General features: G+C 40.1%; 1 protein-coding gene across 2 annotated transcripts; it reads left to right on the top strand.

Moving 5' to 3' along the window:
* Positions 1-417: 417 nt before the first annotated feature.
* pank1a (pantothenate kinase 1a) lies at positions 418-18,566 on the top strand. 2 transcript variants are annotated; one of them, XM_028423275.1, is made up of 8 exons: positions 418-1,307; positions 8,964-9,110; positions 9,208-9,413; positions 10,032-10,285; positions 11,175-11,351; positions 11,942-12,065; positions 13,145-13,270; positions 13,482-18,566. In XM_028423275.1, exons 1-8 carry the CDS (start codon positions 1,031-1,033, stop codon positions 13,539-13,541), a joined length of 1,371 nt encoding a protein of 456 aa, XP_028279076.1. In that variant the 5' UTR covers positions 418-1,030; the 3' UTR covers positions 13,542-18,566. The 2 variants fall into 2 exon arrangements, with proteins under 2 accessions (XP_028279076.1, XP_028279077.1); XM_028423276.1 differs by lacking the exon at positions 418-1,307 and adding an exon at positions 1,774-1,986.
* Positions 18,567-18,692: the final 126 nt, after the last annotated feature.

The raw sequence follows: 18,692 nt of genomic DNA, 5'->3' as shown, positions 1-18,692 counted from the left end.
ACAAACTCGACTCAGACTATGGTATCTAAGGTTTTAATTGTTCTACTTATTGTTTTTGCTTTATCAAGCTGAGAATGTTGAGCGAATGACCTTTGTTCTTTTCTGAATGGTTATCTAACGATCTGTTTGAAGATCAGTTGTTTCTTCTCCTATTAAGAATCACAGTAAATTAAATTCCATTTATGTGAGGCAATAATCTATATTTGCCAAAATAAAGCTTTACTTTTTATTTATTCCCCCTATTGCAATTGCCATTAATTGAACCTCCAGATTATATTAAATTAAAGTAAAATTACAACGCTTTGCAGGACGACAGAAGACAAAGGGTTTTCGCAGGGTTACTACAGTTCATTGTAATGACTGATATATTGACTGGCAGCTTTGTGCGCACATCACGCGTGGAGAGGACTGCGGGGAATGAGGATGACAGCGAACAGTGGCGCTTATAAATAAAGCGCCCACAGCTGCACGGACTGTCACCGTCCCACTCTGTTTAGTATTCCTGCGGGGAGCCGCGTTCATTGTTGCGCTGAAGGCGACGCTGGAACGGACCCGTCCTTGTACGTCTTTATGCTCAAATGTAGAATTACGGTGTAGATCTGCTGCGGAGTGAAGAGAAAAACCGGTCGGAGGAGGTGAACGGGTTCGGGCCTCGGCTGGAGGAGCTGGTGTGACGTAGCAGTCACACACACACAGACATACACCGGCTGAGGCTGCGCCTGCCAGGATCTCAATGTGGGGAAATGACCGCGAGTGACCTCAAAAGAAACACTGTATTTTAACGACTGTTTGTATTTTTATTTAAAACGTAATTGTAGCAAAATGTATCCCAACGTCAACCGTGACGTTTTAGAGTAAAAACGGGTTATTTGGACATTACCAGGTCGCGCTGTTGCTACACTGCCTTTGAAATCGGGTCTGATATTAGCCAGCTAAGCTAAAGTAGCCCGGTTACTCATCGCTAGGCGGTCGGGCTTTTACAATTTGTTTCCCTGCAGATGCTAAGCTAAGCTAGGCTAGGCTAGTTGCCATGGATAAAGCCAAGTCAATGGTGGACAAGAAAGGAGCGTCGGGGTCTTTTCATGTCAACAACGGGCAGAACCAGAGAGGCTTTCACGGACCCGTCGTTGTGGCTGCTAACGGCAGCTGCTGCAGCGGCAATGCTTTCGGCACCGGACCCACCGGCAGCAGCACCTTTGAAAACATGCACCACCTGCACCGCGGGGACGACGCGGAGTGCAACGGGTCCCCGGCTAAGAGGTGCAGGCTACGGAGGAGGACAGAGTCTGTCAGACGGAACAGACCTCGTAAGTAAAGAGGTTTTCAGTGACGTTCAGCCACTGTCATTGCAAAAAATGTAAATGGCGGTGTACCAAGACACTGTGCAACACCAAACAGCCGGGGTTTGCACAACCGACCGCAGTGACAGATAAGCAACCTCTGACACTAGGCGTACATTCTCATCTGGCGTTTGTTTTATTGACTGATATAATTTGTGTTTTAATAACAATCATGACACTTTTCATTTCTTTAATTGTCTCTGCCTCAGCCTGCCCGAGCTTCACGCCTCCAGTCGTCAGGAAGACCCTCTTTTGTTTTTATGAACCCTCGGTTGCATTTGGAACGCTGTGATTGGTCGGTTTCAGGTGGTGAAAAAGCTCCTGATAAGTGGGCTTGGCTTGTCTTAGCCAATCAGCACCGGACTGTTGTCTACAGGAGGAAGGGTGAATGGACCGGAACCCCGCCCCCTTATTTACCGAGTATTTCGGATGATGTGCGGTTCACGCTCGTAAAGTTTGCAGTTTTAGCGCAGAATGATTAAAACTCTTTTCTGACACACAAGGCTGAGTGAGGCTTTGTACGTTTTTGTCTGACAGGCTTGTCTCAAGTTTCTTTTGAAAGTTTATTGTTTGTTCCAAGTTGTTTTTTTTATACCTGTAAACTCATTGTTCCTCGCGATGAAGCTTATAAGTGAAAAGAAACCCGGTAAGTGTGAGATGGTTTATGTTTAATTACAGCCAGAAAGCGTTCTTAGAATTTTAATCTCATTTCCTTTCAGTGAGATTAAGTCTTATTTGTGAAGTTACTTGTTTTGTCAAGTTCATTATGTTTCAGCCAGGCTGTTAATGAGTGTGTTGCACATTGGACGCAATATGTTCAACAACATGAACCATAACAAGCTTGTTAATCGCAGCATGTGCTGTATAAAGTCATGCTTTACCCAGACAGCTGATTGCTGTCCATGGCAACTGCGCAGGCAAAGCTACAGGGCTGGTTTTAGCTGTCATGGTAAAACCTGTCTGTTTTGTGTGTAGATGTCTGGAGAGTGACCAGCTACACATTGAAGAGCCTTATGCTTATTTAGTATTTGTGTTACAAACACACTGGGAGAGGAAGGAAGGACACAGCATCATCTTTGGTTGACTGACTAAGATATGTGTGTGTGTGTATGTGTGTGTGTGTGTGGAATGTGAGAAGCCTGCATAAAACTGAGAAATCTTGTGTATCACCTACTCATGATCACAAGCACACAGTTTCAGATTTATTTTTGGTGCTGTTCGATGTTTATGTACATCTTAGACCAGAATCCCTTGTTTTAGTGACTAAGACTATACCATTATATATGCCACTGCAGATAACCAGCCAACAGAAACATGAAGGGTATTATTTTTGTGCAACTTGATATCAGGTTAACTTTTGTCATAGTGGATGGTCAGATTACAGGTGACGTTGTTATCTGTAGGCAGATCATGATGTATTGATTCTTTGCTGTAGTGGTAAGATGGAAGAGGCCTATTACAGAATTGTCCTAGATTATGTAACTAATGAGACATTTCATCAGTAAACTTTGAAATGTCCAGTCAGAGAGCTCCCTTGCTTTATGGCAGAGTTATCCTTGGATAAAGGCCAGTCGTCCTGATAAACCCGGATAACCCTTTAAGCTTTTCGCCACTGAGGGCTGACCGTGGAATGTATTCCCCTTGGGGATGTGATTTTTCACTTTTGTTCTCAGTTTTTTTCCCCTGCTCTTGGCTTGAAGTTGTAGTTTGTGGAGTAACACTGGCTGTAGTGTCCCTTATTTGCATCAGAAGTGGCCTGGCAGGAGGTTTTATTGGCTCTCTCATGGACTGACGGGGGTTACGTTTGTGTTTTAATTCTTTATAGTACTTTTTCTCCAAACTGTCTCATTAAATTTTGTTAGATGTTTTAATCACTCATTAAACATCTTATGTCAAAAGTTGAAGTCACCCCAGAAATCTCTTTCAGTCCAGCAACTGCCCTTTCAGTGTGCCTGTAGTTTTTATGTCGTGAACAAGTGGTGCAGACCACTGCTTATGTGTGCATGTGTGAATGGGACACATGGCTTTGAAGGAGCAGTATTGCACCATCACATCTGTGTGGGGTCACCTCAAAATGCAAATAAACTTGAGCAATGTTGGTTTAAATAATTATCAGTATATAGTATTTCAAGCTGCTTTAAAGCAGTGCAAGGTAAGCATTGTTAGTGGAAGAGTGGGGTGCACTACAGATGGAAATTGAGCTCTATTTGATATTTTAGCCTCTCCAGGACACCACCAGTAGGTCGCCACAGATTGTGAGGAGTATTATATTATGAACTATTTGGCCACAAAATGGGAAACTACGTTTTTTTGTTTTTTTTTTGCAAGGCCACCTTTGGATTTTGGCTGACTGTTTCTAGAAAGTATAATACTCACAATCCAGTGTTTGGTCTTTTTCTTCATTTCTTTTTTCTCAGAATTTTGACTCGGTTACAGATAACAGGGTGATACGATGGAAGGAATTAAAAAGATTCTAGGAACTAATATTCCCAGACATATACTAGTGACACAGTTGGAATGGCTGGTAATACCAGGGCGGTTTCTGTGGGGTGAGGCTGAATGGGAAGTTTAACTGGCAGTGTTCCTAGAAAAAAAAGAATGTTGGTAGTCGGACCTCAAATTCAAATGAGGTGCACAACTGAAACTCCTTTGATGGTTCTGGGTTAAATCATGTGTTTCATACTAAAGAGAGTACCATATAAATAGGTATGACACACCCAGTTCCCTGCTAGTGGCCAAAGAAAGTATGTTAGTAACACAGTTACTCCCATTAAAAGATACAGGTTTGTCATGAAGATCTGCCACAGGTCAATGTTCTACTGCTGTCTGTTTTTATAGTTCATGAACAGGGTGTGCAAGTTTCACTACAGGTGGAGGCAATCTGGGGAAGTGGGGACCTGTTTAAACAGAAACCTTACATTCTGCCCGAAACTTTGCAGTCCCACATGTTTTTAGTATGTCTAAAGCACTTGTATCCCCATGTTTTCACTCTTTAATCTGATTTTAATAGACCAAATAGACGGAGATGTTTACAGCTGAATTATATCTGGCACATATAAAATTCCCAGCTAAAGCCAATAAAGCATTTGTCTGATGTTTGTAGACTGATATATTATTCAGATAAATTCTCATTACATAGTAGGTAAACCTGGTATGTAATATTTATCATGAAAACGCTGAAAATTGTCTATAGGAGACAATATCATTGTTTTATTATTAACTGATGAAAATTATTTAATGTATTAAAACAATTATTTTAAAATGGAAACCGAGTCTAGTTAACCCAGATAAAAAACAAGCTATTAACTATTGTGTTCCAGCCTCTTAAATAATTGGAGTTGTTGTATTTTTTGAGAATCTTAAGTTAAATTTGCTTGAATTTAGGAATGTTTGTTGGTCAAAGCAAAACCAAATATGTGGCATGGTCAAAAACAATCTTTGGATTAATTGCAGACATGCAGTAGAAGTATTGAGTCAGAAGCTAATGACATAAGTGCAGATTTATTGTTTGTTATGAACTGTAAAGTAATAGTGATTAGCACACTAGCACAACAATATATAGTGGTGAATTACCAGCAGTAGCAGTGAAGCTGATGGCAGTAGTGGTGAGGCTAGTAATTGCAGTTGCACAAACATAAAGACACCTTGGGACAAAACGTCCTGTTATGTTGTCCTTTTATTATTGATGTATTCACTATATAAACAGTGCCCAACTATAATGGCTGTATTTTCTTGTCTTATCACTGAGTAAGAACAGGATGTATTTGACTGTGGAACACTTATGTTGCTCTTGTCCTGTTCCCTTTTCATAATGTGGTCTATACACAAAGCCTTTTAGGCCTTTTTTAGGCCTTAAAGGTCAAGTAACGGAAAGTGGTCGATGCTAAAAATGCTTTTGGTAAATGTGGGTTATTTGTATTGGAAGTATGTTTTTAAATGTACTCTTGAGATCTTCTAAACGGTAATTCCAATCAGGTTGTGTATATACACACTGTATTTGCCATGTTGATATGTAGTGCAATACAGGGACCAGAGACCTTTCACCTACAAGGTCCCAAATCACTCCTCACCCCCCAATGCTCTTCCTTGTCGCGCTGACCTTCGACCATGCTCAGTGTGTTCATGTATGTTTTAAATAGAAACCATTGAGAACTACAGGACACACGTGAGGGAGAGAAATCTGATGCTGTTTCACGTTTTTAGCTTAGCTTAGTTTAGTGTAGTCACAGGAGTTAAGTGACTCCAACTAGCATGTCATGGGCAATGGTGAACAAAACAAAACAACACGCGCGGTGGGAGTGTGCTCATCTTTATGCAAGCACACGTGTCTGTGTGTGTACGCGCATCAGGCCACTGTGTGCAGACAGTAGCGGTTACAATATAGAGGCAGAAACGACATGCCGCAATGCAAATAAGAGTTTGGTTAAGAAAAGACAACAAGTTATAGACCTGTTCTATAGGAAAGGTAACCTTAAATGACTTCTGTTATGATCTATATTGAAATATTCATTTTAGAGGAAACACTGTGTAGGAAGTTCCAGGGTTGAGGGACATGTGTCACCCAGCAGTTTTTGTTCCAGGCATTAACATTTTTATGACTGGCATAAACAAAGGTTGACTGGAGTTCCTGAACTACTGAATTATTGTTTCTAATGTAAACCTAATGGGAGAACAGTCAGTGAGTAAATTAACAAGACACCTGATAGCAGGTGATAGCAGAGCAACAATTGTTTTTATTTTGTTTGTTGTTTTAGCACAGGGTATTTATAGAAGAAAGGCAATCAATAAAAGTCAAATAGGATAATGACATAGGCTGATAACTTTCTCATTACTGTGGTCCCCATCGTTGCTCTGCAGTGAATTGGGTTTACAGGCTTACATTAATAAGGTCATTTCTCCTAGAGGAGCATCTTCTTTAGGGTGGAGAAACTGTTGACAACACCATGGACAAAACAATGACACATTAGTAGGGAGATGCATTTTTTATGAAGTGGAAACTTTGGCTTAACCAATGTTGACTTGTCATGAGTCAAGAAGGTCTTCAGAATATTTAACAAAGGAAATCAAAGGGTATGGTTTTTTCCTGTACCTTTGATCATGTCAAGGCACTGACAATATTTTTCATCAGTGTTGTCTATGTGTTCAGATAGATTTGTACCTCATGAATTTTAGCCCTGCCATGTGCTGCCATGTGTTGTGTTTTTGGCTGAGGCTGTGGAACAAAATGTGGTTGTCACTTGAGGCAGACTCCATCACGTACCTTTTGCTAAACCTTGCCTTACATTATATCAGAGTACATGTATTTCATAGCAGGGGTGAGGACAGGGTTGGGAATTTTTACCAGGTTTTTCAGCTTTATTGCTTGTCTGACATCTATATTTACGAAGAGATGGAGCAGGTGAACAAGAGTGGTCAATGTTATATGTATAATTTCGTTGTTTAGAGAGCAGGTCAGTAGGTAAGAGGGGATGATGACAAAAAGTCAACCAAACAGTAAAAGGAGGTGATAGGTGACTCTACTGAAAGAAACCAAACACCAACCACTACAGTGGAGTAGGTGTAGAGGTAGTAGCTGTTGCTTCAGCAGGTAACTTCAGTCTGGGAGCACACATTGTAGTTGTACATCTTAACATGCAAGTCACACAATTGGCTTCACCTCCACAGATTGTAGCAACATTTCAGCCCAGTATCATCATTAAATTTGATTTACAATAAACACAATATTAAGGATTGTTGAACCTCAGTCAGTCAAATACTTGCTAATCATACATGTCATTAAAGACTGTCCCAGTCAACACATTTTAACACTGTCTTTGTTTGGACAGCAGATACATAATAAGTTTGCATATGCTCCTATTGCTTGCACTGCAGGGAAGCTCAAGAAAACATAAAACACACCACATGTTTACAGGTGATTTTTTTTTCCACCTGAATCCCATGCTAAATTTTGTTGGCACAAATCTGAAATTGCCTCAGTAAGCTGTACAGACTCACCCTGTTCTGTTTAACAGTCTGTTGTGAAATAGTCCTAGATTGTCAGGCTGCCCTGCTGGCACAGGGAGGACCAGGAAGGTCCTCTGGGTATTCTGGAGCCTCTCTTACTGTTCTCTTTTAATGAATACTCTGTTGGTCATCTCACCAGAGCCTCCAGTTCAAATGTCTACACTCTTTTTATTTTTACATGAAACAGTTACTCAGCTAGAGGCAGGACATGCTTCAGTTGTTTTGGTCATTTTTTGAATTGTGATCATGTTTGTTTATTTGTGAAGGACTGCGGTCTGCACGGTCTTAGTGGCTCTGTGTTCTGGTGTATAATCATGCACAAAATGGATGCATTCAACACATTCTTTTGTTAAATGCTGCTGCTTTCCACAACAACACATGTCTAGGTGAGCACGTGTCATATTGTGTTACAAACTGGAGACAGACTGATTGGCTTATATTGATGTGCTTCCTTGTCATTCCCCTCTCAACTCTGTACTGAGCAGCAGATGTAAAACATTAATGTTTTAAAGGCTAGAGGAATGCTGGAGGCCCTCTCTCATTCCTCCCACTGTAGCATCACTGTGTCACAACTGTTATCACGCCATGTTCCTTACAGTATGCAAGTGATCAACCAGTACTTTGGTGTTTTTGAACTCCTTGCGCAAATAAAAGTGTATGATTGCAGGTGGTTTCTAAAAATAACAAAGTATTCACAGCTAGAAGATCGATAGTATGTTTTTTGTGTGTGTGTGCCGCTAACAGACCTTAAAAATTTAGAAAGGCAAGTGTGCATTTAAGTTAAGTATAGTCACTTCTTTGCAGGGCAGTAAAAGCATTCTGCAGTATCAGTTCTCTTCCCTTCATTCCAGTAAATCTTACTTTAATTGCATTAAATTAATTGATCCTCAAGCAAAGGACAGCGAGAAGAGCAGGGGAGACTTAAAATGGGGGAAAAATATAGGATAACAAAATTAGAAAAATGCAGCCGTTAAACTGGTGAGTAATTAGCAAAAGTAGGAAAATCCATATGACAGAGTGTACTGCAGTTGCTGTAGACAGAGAGCAAAGATGGATGGTGTATGAGATGAAGATAGAGGCTGCAGGATCGAGTGGAGAAACAGAAAGAGAAAATAAGAGGCTGAAGAGTGTGAGAGAAAACGGGAGATGATGGGAGGAGGGTATCTGTTTCCATGGCAACCTTGGCTCTTGTTGGAGTGGAGTTTTTATGACAGTTCTGCTAGAAGATTTTACTTTTTTTTTATTTCCTGCTGAAGTCAATGTATTATCCAACTAACTATTAAACCAGACGGAATTTCCTTCTTAGCTTGTCTCTATAGCCTTCCATACAGAACTCCTGCTCATTAATAATTAATTTTAGAGCCATAAATTGCACAAAGTAATGGGAAGGATTATGATTTTGTTTTTTCAAATGTTTGCTTTTTCACAGCTATAGTGGAACTGTAGTAGACTGCAGATTGGCCAAATGCTTATTGAATGGCTTCATAGTCACACTGAGTATTTATTTTTTACAGAATCTGTATAGTGCAAATTGTTTAGTTTGGCCAAATATAAAGGTGGTTTTGTCATTTTAAGGTTAGATGTGTGTAAGCTGAAAATGCGTTTTTTTTTGCTTTGCAGCCTTCCCCTGGTTTGGAATGGACATCGGTGGAACCTTGGTCAAGCTTGTGTACTTTGAGCCAGTCGATATAACTGCAGAGGAAGAACAAGAAGAAGTGGAAAACCTCAAGTCCATCCGCCGCTACCTCACCTCAAATGTGGCTTATGGTATGTCAGTACGCTCCTGAGTTTTTATTTTAGGTCATAAGAGGTTGACTGCAACTCAACGTCAAGCCACATTTAAAACGGTTTCTCTCTCCCTCAGGTAAAACAGGCGTTCGTGATGTGCATCTAGAGCTAAGAAATCTGACCATGTTTGGCAGGACGGGGAACCTGCACTTCATCCGCTTCCCAACACAGGCAATGCCACGATTTATTCAAATGGGGCGTGACAAGAACTTTTCCAGCCTGCACACAACACTCTGCGCCACTGGAGGTGGAGCGTACAAGTTTGAGAATGACTTCAGAACGGTGAGCGGGTGATCAGTGAAAATGTCACTTTAGGGTTATTTATAAAATGGCGTCATTATATATTTGTCCCTCTTAATCTCAGTCTAGACAGATTGTTAATAGCAAAACAAATTGTATTATAAACATTCCTTCCTAAGCTTCCTAAATTTGCCTCTTTCAATTTTTTTTACCTTTTTACATGTTTTTTAATTCTACACACTAAACTATCAACATATAATTGATTTAATTAATGCTAGATACCTTTGCAACCATCAGTTTTTGCTGATGTTAAGTAGGCTAAATAAACATATCTTTCCTATAAAACAGGCCTATGCCTTGTTCTTGTTGTTTTATTAAACAAACTAAATAGCCTTATGTTATTTATCTTATCTGCACAGCGGCATGTCAGTTCTGTCTTTACATTCACTGCTGCTGTCGGCACACACCTGAGTTACCTGAGTTCATTGACCTTGTCTGCAGTGCAGTAGGATCAATGAAATAGTGAGCACGGCAGCATGAATAAGGCTGAACACAAAGTGCTGTGAAAATCATTTCACATTATTAGAAACTATTTAAATCTATTACAGTTCAAATTGTTAGCAGTCAGCAACTAAAATAGTGTATTCTGAATATTTTCAGATGGCTGACTTGGAGCTGCTGAAGCTGGATGAACTGGACTGCCTGATTCGTGGCCTGCTTTATGTTGACCGGGTCGGCTTTAATGGACACCCAGAGTGCTACTACTTCCAGAACCCATCAGACACCCAGAGCTGTGTGAAGAAGCCCTGCACCCTGGACAACCCATTCCCCATGCTTCTGGTCAACATTGGCTCCGGTGTGTCCATACTAACTGTGTATTCAGAGAACAACTACAAACGGGTGACTGGAACCAGGTGAGAAGGATGACGGTCACACACACACACACACACACACACACACAACATTTAGCAGTGGAATCACATTCATCCTTCAGTCACTTGGAATCTACCATCTGCTGAAGAACCTTACAGGTTAACATGCTCCTTCTTCTGATTATGAAAACATATATATGTTTTACCTCCTTTTAACAAATAAAACCTAAATGATTTTCTTATTGAAACACTGGATGGAAAGTAATTACACCAAAAGTGTCATTGTTGGGAAACAAGCTGGTGAGAAAGGAGGAAAAATGATTTCCAACTTTGCCAAAGGTTGACCCTTATTTCTGCCTAAATTTAGAACTCCAAAAACAGTACCATCTTAAACCATAAATCCAGGAGTTTTGAACTTCAGGTTGTTGTGCATGAACAAATCTGTAACAAAGGTGAAGGTGGCTCTTTATAGCTTTAGGAGATCTGAAAGATTTGCCCGAGTCTAGTGTGATAAGATAGTGAAGAGTAGATGTAACATCTTAGTTTAGCTGTACAACTTGTCCAGCCAGCTACGGTGTTCAGACTTTGTTCAGAAACACACTAACTCTTTGTGTGTGTTCATGTTGTGATACTACACCTTTTGTCATTTTTTTTCTTTTCCTTGTTGTGGAAAAGGCAAGTTTGAGTTTCCAGGAAGAGGAAAACATGAATAAATGAACCTGACTATATGAAAAATGCCTTTTTCTTGGAACAATTTATGATCCAGGAACTGAAGCTTGTTCAAACATTGGAGGTTCAAACTTTCTGTAGATATTTAGGGCTGAGCACAAGGGTGTAGCTGCTGATTGCCAACAATTACATGTTAAATAGTGTTGTTTCTCTACATTTTTCAAACTCCTTTTACACAGTTTGTATCCCTGCTCTCTTTCAGTCTGGGAGGTGGTACATTCCTGGGCCTTTGCTGTCTACTGACAGGCTGTGAGACATTTGAAGAAGCGTTGGAAATGGCCAGCAAGGGTGACTCTACAAATGTAGACAAACTAGTAAAAGATATTTATGGAGGAGACTATGAGCGGTTTGGTCTACAGGGCTCTGCTGTGGCATCCAGGTGAGTGTAATATCAGGCCAACAATGGCCATTAATGAAAAGCTTGTGACTGTACCTGTAACTTCTGGGCCCTTTAGTACACAATTACAAAGAATGAGCAAGTCAGGACACGTGCTACTGAACTATGAACAAGATGTACACTTTTTTATATATGATACGATGTTTTTGAAAATAGTAAGAAAAGTACAAACTTGCACCATGCCATGGTGTCTGAAATAACACCTGACTGGTAATTGTAAACATCACACACACAACACATGCACACAAACTCATTGCTAATCTGGGTTTAGTGTGTGTACAGTAAACCTGCAGCAGTGGAGTCAAAGGTTGATCCATAAAGCAAAGTTAGAAACAGATTTGATCAGAGTGCAATCAGTGTTTCTTGTTATGGTGTCCCTTCTGTCATTTACTGAAACAAAACACACACAGTGACAAATGCCTGTTTACCCTTGTTTGTGAAGCTTAGCATGACATTTGCAGAGACTCATGTTCTGTGTCAGACCTTTTTTTTATTTACCTTTGAAAGGTTATCAAACATCAATAGAACCCGAAAGAAAAGTTTGTTGTCTGTTTGTCACGTCTGTTTTACAGTTTTGGTCACATGATGAGCAAAGAGAAGCGAGACAGCATCAGTAAGGAAGATTTGGCGAGAGCCACGCTGGTCACCATAACCAATAACATAGGATCCATTGCACGCATGTGTGCTGTCAATGAGGTACATACACACGTACACACACAGAACCCTTTGCATTTTTAAGTAGGCCCACAGCATATTCAGCCAACCATAACAGACATCTATAGGTTATGTAATACCATCCCATGATTGATTGTAGCTGCTCTCATAAGTGACATGAAGCTTTAGCTTACTGTACATGAGTGTTGAAATACTTTGGAATACAGTTCAGCTAGTCAGCATGCCAGTAATCCATACACACCTAAGCATCTAGCTGATGTCACTACATAAGGTGAACTAATTGCTAAATGTTACATTTCTTGCTTAAGGAACATTTAATTTATATTTTACAACTTCCTATCATCTCTAGTTCTTCAGAGGATTTAAAAATGCTTAATTTGTTGTTTTGTGTGATTTGTTGTTTTTAATTATGTATAATATTTGTGATTTAAATGCTGATAAAAAAATGTTTAAGCTTAACTATGAGTTATAACGGGGCCTAAATAATCAATTTAGGGATTACTGTGCTAATTGGCTCTATATAGCATAAACAACACAACAGTTTACTATAGTGTCTTTTACATCAATAAAAGTTGGGCAACTAAAATGTGTCAGTCGGAGTCTTTCTGTGTGCAGCGAGCTTCTTTACAGTGTTGCCTTGTAAGTTGGCGATCAAGCAGCATTGTACAGGGCTATCACTGCATGCAGAGCTGCAGCAGAGATGTACAGCCTACCTGTGGAAACATGTACAACCAGAAACTCAGTTTCCCTTCTATAGTGTACATGAGTGTGAGAATATTGCACAAGGCCATTTGTCTTTTGAAGCTTACCTCCAACCTCTGTCACAGTCACATCATGTTATCTATTTGAAACTCCCAACCCTCTGCTAATGTCACAGAGACACTGAGGTTACGTAGTGGTCACAAGTTTATAAGCTCTCCAGCACAACCATGTGGTTGGAAGGGGTGTTACATTTTTGGAATATTGTGCTTACAAACATGTCACTCTTTTCTAGATTTTTTTTTCGTCCTGTTGATTTTGCTTTTGGGTCCCAGTGTTGTTGCTGTTCACATGATGGGGTTTAATTTCTTTATTTTTTTGTGTTTTTCTCTTAATTTTAGAAAATCGAGCGTGTGGTGTTTGTTGGGAACTTCCTTCGCATCAACACAGTGTCCACAAAACTGCTAGCCTATGCCATGGACTTCTGGTCTAAAGGACAACTGAGAGCCCTCTTCTTAGAACATGAGGTAAATGTTTGCCAAATAGATTATAGGATCAAAGTCATGTCACACTTGACAAATTATAACTAATGAAGCCCAAATTAAAATGTACCTTAGCATAGATTTCATAAACCTGCAGCATACTTTGCCTTTTTTTATCAGCACAATTCAGATAAAAACTCATGATGGATTGTGCATCTGTGAGAACAGCTTGTTTATGCATTTGCGTTTGCTGCAGGGTTATTTCGGGGCGGTTGGAGCACTTATGGAGCTGCTTAAGACAACAGAGGACCCCTAAGGAAATCCTGTGACAACATCATTGACTCTCAAGAAGACGATGTCACCTGAGAGCCGTGATGTGATTGACTCAATGCTGTGACATCATCTACGTTTGACGCTGCTGCAAGGTCCCACTCTCAGAGGCCACTAAAAGGAACACTGAGAGAGAGAGATAAAAAGAGCGAGACAGACACAGGAACTGAGAAAAGCCATTTTAATTAACAACACTTGTAAATAGTGATAACCTCTAACATCCATCTCTTAAATTTCCCAGAGTCCCCCTATCATAGAGGTTTTAATATTGTATCTATAATTTATGGTTTCCTGTAATCAGGTCTGTTGATTCCTTTGATCAGCCCTGTGTCAGGGAGCACAGAGACTCAAAGTATTTTAGTGTTTTGTTGTTACTGTGTGTTTGTGTGAATAACTACTGTAGCATAATGTCCTGAGACCTGACTAGTGGCCGAGTGATTATTTGTGCAACAGCCCTGTAGGATCAGATGTATGCACAGAAAACCTTCAATCTTTTCTGCCACTACAAAGACATCTTAGGAGGCAGGTCTTGGTGGCCTGTGTGTTGCACAAAATGTTGCCCACCATGCTACAGTCTTTTAAGCAGTGCACTGAAGCCAAATCCTTGTTGAGATTCATATAACAACCGAAAAACGTCTTTCTTTTCCTCTACTACACTTTGCCTTTCCTTTTTTTGTCTATCCTCCGTCTGCCTATGTGTAAACACAACCGTATTGCCATGCATGCCCACCCAACCTGATGAGTTAAACATTAGATGACGGGACCAAGATATTGTCTTCCAACTGATGAAATGCATCGTTAGTTTCTGTTGAGTGGCATCACCACATCACTACAGGTTTGGGATGTGTGAAACACTTTGCTATCTCGTCTTTCCTTTTCCTCTTCACCTGTCTGTGAGTGTCTAGCCTGAGGACACTCTTGCTCGGATGCCTCTTTCCTTTCCCTCTTGATTTCTCCACCACCCCGCTGCCTTGATTGGATGTTGCAGTGTAATTTAATGAGGTGTTCAGGCTGGGATTTACTTCAGCTCTTTGGAGTCAATAGATGTTTTTCCACTGCAGGACCTCGAGCAGGCACAAGGTGGCACTATTGTTTACCCGTTCAACCTGTTTTGTTTCCATTGTAGTGTGGGATCAACTTGACTCACAATGTTATGATAAATCATCTCTCTGGTGCATAGTAAACCAACAAACCTTCATTGTCTTATCAGTCAGTTTAATTAAAACAGACGAGAGTTTAACTAATTGATCTTTGGCACTTAGTTCTTGAGGGCTGGTTGCTAAATACCGCCCCATCAAGTGATTCCTTATATCCTGCAGTGGAAAAACGCCTAATGGGGACCAAATACTTTTGGCTGAGTCACCCCGATGCAGAATCTGTTCATGTATTGCAGGTTAGCCCTGATGTTGATGGTTCTCTGAGTTTCGAAGGTTTACCTCTCCCTGCTGCCCATCTCAAATTCTATACGCTTGTGGAAAGATGCATTGAAGTAGCTTTCAGACATTCCCAGGCTACACAATATTTTCTAGATATTCTGCTTTATTTCAACCAACCGTGAAACCTGAATGGTGTCCAGGTCCATGGCGACTAAACTTGTGTTAAAATCCAGTTGGTCAGAAGTAACCACACTTATGCAAAGCAAGCTGCAGCTCTGGCTTGAATAGGTAAATGGCTTACAGTAATTTATGATTCAGGTGGTTACATGCCTCACCAGAGGCAGGACAACTTGTGTGCTGCCTGTTTGTCATCCACACTAGCATGTGCAATTTAGAGTAAAAAAACTGAACTACAAAATTTCATGTATTTATCAAACACTTGGATCAGCTGGTGTTTTAGTGAAGCCTTGGCCTTTTTTTAATGGCAGTGACATTGTAAATGATATGTACACTTCAAAGGAAAGGCTTGTTTGCAATGTGTAGTGCATGGTATTTCTAGTTGTATAGGGGAATCTTCAGTAACTTTTCGGGGCATCGTCAGGGAATTACTAGAATTATGGTGGTTTTGGAGAACCTTGGACCACAAGTGTATTTCTTCCTATAGTGTCACCCCCCCACAGCCTTCATCTCTTGGACAGCTCAGTCTTCTTTGACATCTGCTGCTTCGTGTAATTACCTGTCTGCATGCCTTGGCTTTACAGCAAAAGGAACTGTGCTCTTTGTCCAGATTTGTAACACTGTTTATGTAATCCATCGTCACCGTTTGCTAGAACTTAGAAATCTATTGGGTCTGTTCTATTTAAGCTAGTTTGAGGTTATCTACGTAGCTTCCTGAAGTTCTCATTGGCAAAATTGAACGATTGCCGTTATCTTCACCTCACCATCTAACATACACATAGACTATACTTTGACCCTGACTAACATGTTTGCTGCTGTGCTGTTTGTTGATTTAAGTTAACGTAAAAACACACATTTGGGTTATAGGCCACTAACTTTGTTTTTCAGTGAAATATGCATCAGTGTTTGCCAATCACAGCTTGAACAGAATCAAAACACTGGTTTGTGTTTTAACAACTCACTGTTGGACCTTCTGTGAGTCACTGAAAGTGTTCTTGTCTGCTGAATACAACAGCTCATTAATTACCTATTGGCGGAAACAGTCCACATATTACCACTTGTAGTGTTGAGACTGTGATGAAATACTGTTTGAGTTGTAGTATTTTTGAACCAATGAATCATCAGTGTGTTCAATCCTGCTGTGATGCTACTGCAAACTGTGACACACACTGTTTTTTTTTTTTTTTTGCCTTGTTCCAACTCACGTTTGGATCATCATCAGTGACCTCAACCCATCTGGTGCCGCTCCGCCTTAGAATCAGGCTGGTGTTGGTTGTTTTGTGCCACCCTACCTTTCTTTAACTACAAAAACCCAAATCAGTTGCCTTCACTGTGTCTTAGCCTGGTTACACCATGTCCGTGCCCTTCAGCCTCCTGTGTAATCTCAGTGTATGACCTTTCTTTATTGTTCAGGTTTTTAACTCCTTGCTTTAGTGTTTTTTTGTAGTATAACACAGAATACAGTCTGATTATCTATGTGTCCAGAGCGGACTCAAATGCATCACTAATACTGCAGTAGTTTGGTTGTAAATTTGTGTTTATGAGTGTGGAAACTTTTTTTTAAGGTACGTCCTTTGTGTGGCCAGTAATAATTAGTGTTTTGATTGCTTTTTTTTTTTTTTTTTTGGCACAACAGAACCAGTGTGATTGTTTGTCCAGAAATGCAAGTCCTTACTCTTGTAGTCTTTCAAACTGCAGAATAGTTGTAACAGTTGATGAGTCTCACTGTAAGCTGTAGCCCCTTGAACACATGACATCACAACCCTGCAAATCCCAGCTGGTTGTATCTTTTGTTTTGTTCAGCATTTGCCTGAAGCTTGGTGTAATCTTTTGTTGGAAACATTTTAAAACACTGCAGAATATTAATGATACTGTGTTTTCTCAATTTTAAAGTATAGTCAAGTTTTATCTTTGTACTGCAATGATCCGATAACTGTTTAAGCCAATGTTGCAGATTTTTGTGTCAATATCAAGAGTTCACTCAGTGTTTTTCAATATAACTGTTGTGCTGTTGCAGCTTCAGTATTTTAGACTCCAGTTCTGAAAATGCTGACAAATCCCTTCAGACAAAACAGTATCATATCTGTGAAAAGGTTTTTTTTTTGCATCAGAGAAACAATGTGAAGCAAGAATTGTCGTTTTAAGCAGTTCTCTCGTCATCAGCCTGTCTTTAATAGCAGTCTGACTGTGATTATTGCTGGGGTTCGTTTTCCTCCTGGGACCACCTGTACTCGGTTCAGTATGTTATGTTCTCGGTACTGTAAGGAGCTAACATTGGGGGCTAACATTAAGTCATCCATGGTGAAATCTAATCAACAAGCTATGCAGTAACTCCTCATCCCATCTCGACGGAGAGCGTTTGTCCTCCTATAGTTTCTGTCCTGCTGATGTAACACTATTTAAGGTGGATGCTCGTAACCCGATGTTCTAGACCAAGTTATGCACCAGAGAAAAAGTTAAAACAGGCATGTTGTTTTTGTCAGTGGGACTCCGTCATGCAAAATATGCATGTGCTCTGGTACAGTTAAGGCCTGTGTCACATAGAGTAAGATGTTTTTCTCTCTTCTAAACACTGCACGTTGTTGGATAAATAAATATGATCTTACTTTTGAAAATGTTTTAAACATCCTTTAAACGAGACCGTTTCTCTGGGTGTCTTTGGCATTTTTTCTGTCACTGTGACATAGCAACTTAATATTTTTCACCTGTTTCTGCTGACCTTTTTCTAAGAGAGGTTCCTAACCTGGTCAAACATCCTGTTGCAAAAACATCCATCCTATAAAGTATCCTCTGGAATGCTTGATGGGCAGGACAGACCTTTTCTCCCTTGTATATTTGATTGTACAGAGATTTTTGTAAATAATATATTCTACACCAGCAATCTGTCTGTTGAAATAGTTAACTGTTCAGGGCCAGGTTTCCCAAGCACGACTCGGCACTTAAGATATAATCCAAATGCCAACAGGTGATGATGCATCAAGACAAGCCACTTCTCTGTATTTTAACCTACTAGTAGTATGTCGTGGTTATATTCTTCCATAGGACTAGCTATCCATTTAATTTAGTGTTTAAACCATTTAAATCCTTTTGAATTTCATATTTAACCATACTAAATAGATCATGCTTGACTCTGAATGCTGAGTCAGAGCAGTATTTGAATCAGATGCTCTTTGTGGCCACAGTCGTGCTGCCTGTTTATCTGTCTGCTGGATTCCAGTGCCGGTTGTTCACCACGGCTCCTCTTTGATCTGGGTCTGGGATTATTTTTGGGAAACCCAGTGCTGGTTGTTGGCGTCAGTTCTGCTGCTGCTTTTAACTCCGGTTTGAAAAAAAAAAGTAAAGGTTAAAAAGGAAAATAAGATGATTAAAAAATGGCTCAATGCCTTGTGCAATGTGTATGTACTGAAGTGAAGAGATTTTTTTTCTAAAAAGGAATTAAACTATAACAGGATGGGAAATGTGTTGTGTTGTTTTTTTTCCACCTTCATATAAGAAAAAGAAAGGATGGAGGAAATGGTAGAGAAATGGTAGAGATAACAGGCTAATAACACCTTAGCATTTGAGTAAAATCAATATTTTAAGGG

Source organism: Parambassis ranga, chromosome 15 (assembly GCF_900634625.1).
Source record: "Parambassis ranga chromosome 15, fParRan2.1, whole genome shotgun sequence".
NCBI classification, from domain to species: Eukaryota; Metazoa; Chordata; class Actinopteri; family Ambassidae; genus Parambassis; species Parambassis ranga.
Note: the sequence above shows the minus strand (reverse complement) of the source record. Positions and strands in the feature narration are given on the sequence as shown.

Bases quoted from the DNA above. Each gene is read 5' to 3' on its own strand.
- pank1a (XM_028423275.1), top strand. From the start codon at position 1,031: ATGGATAAAGCCAAGTCAATGGTGGACAAGAAAGGAGCGTCGGGGTCT. The intron at 9,414-10,031 runs GTGAGCGGGTGA...GAATATTTTCAG, and splicing joins TTGAGAATGACTTCAGAACG to ATGGCTGACTTGGAGCTGCT. The intron at 10,286-11,174 runs GTGAGAAGGATG...GCTCTCTTTCAG, and splicing joins AAACGGGTGACTGGAACCAG to TCTGGGAGGTGGTACATTCC.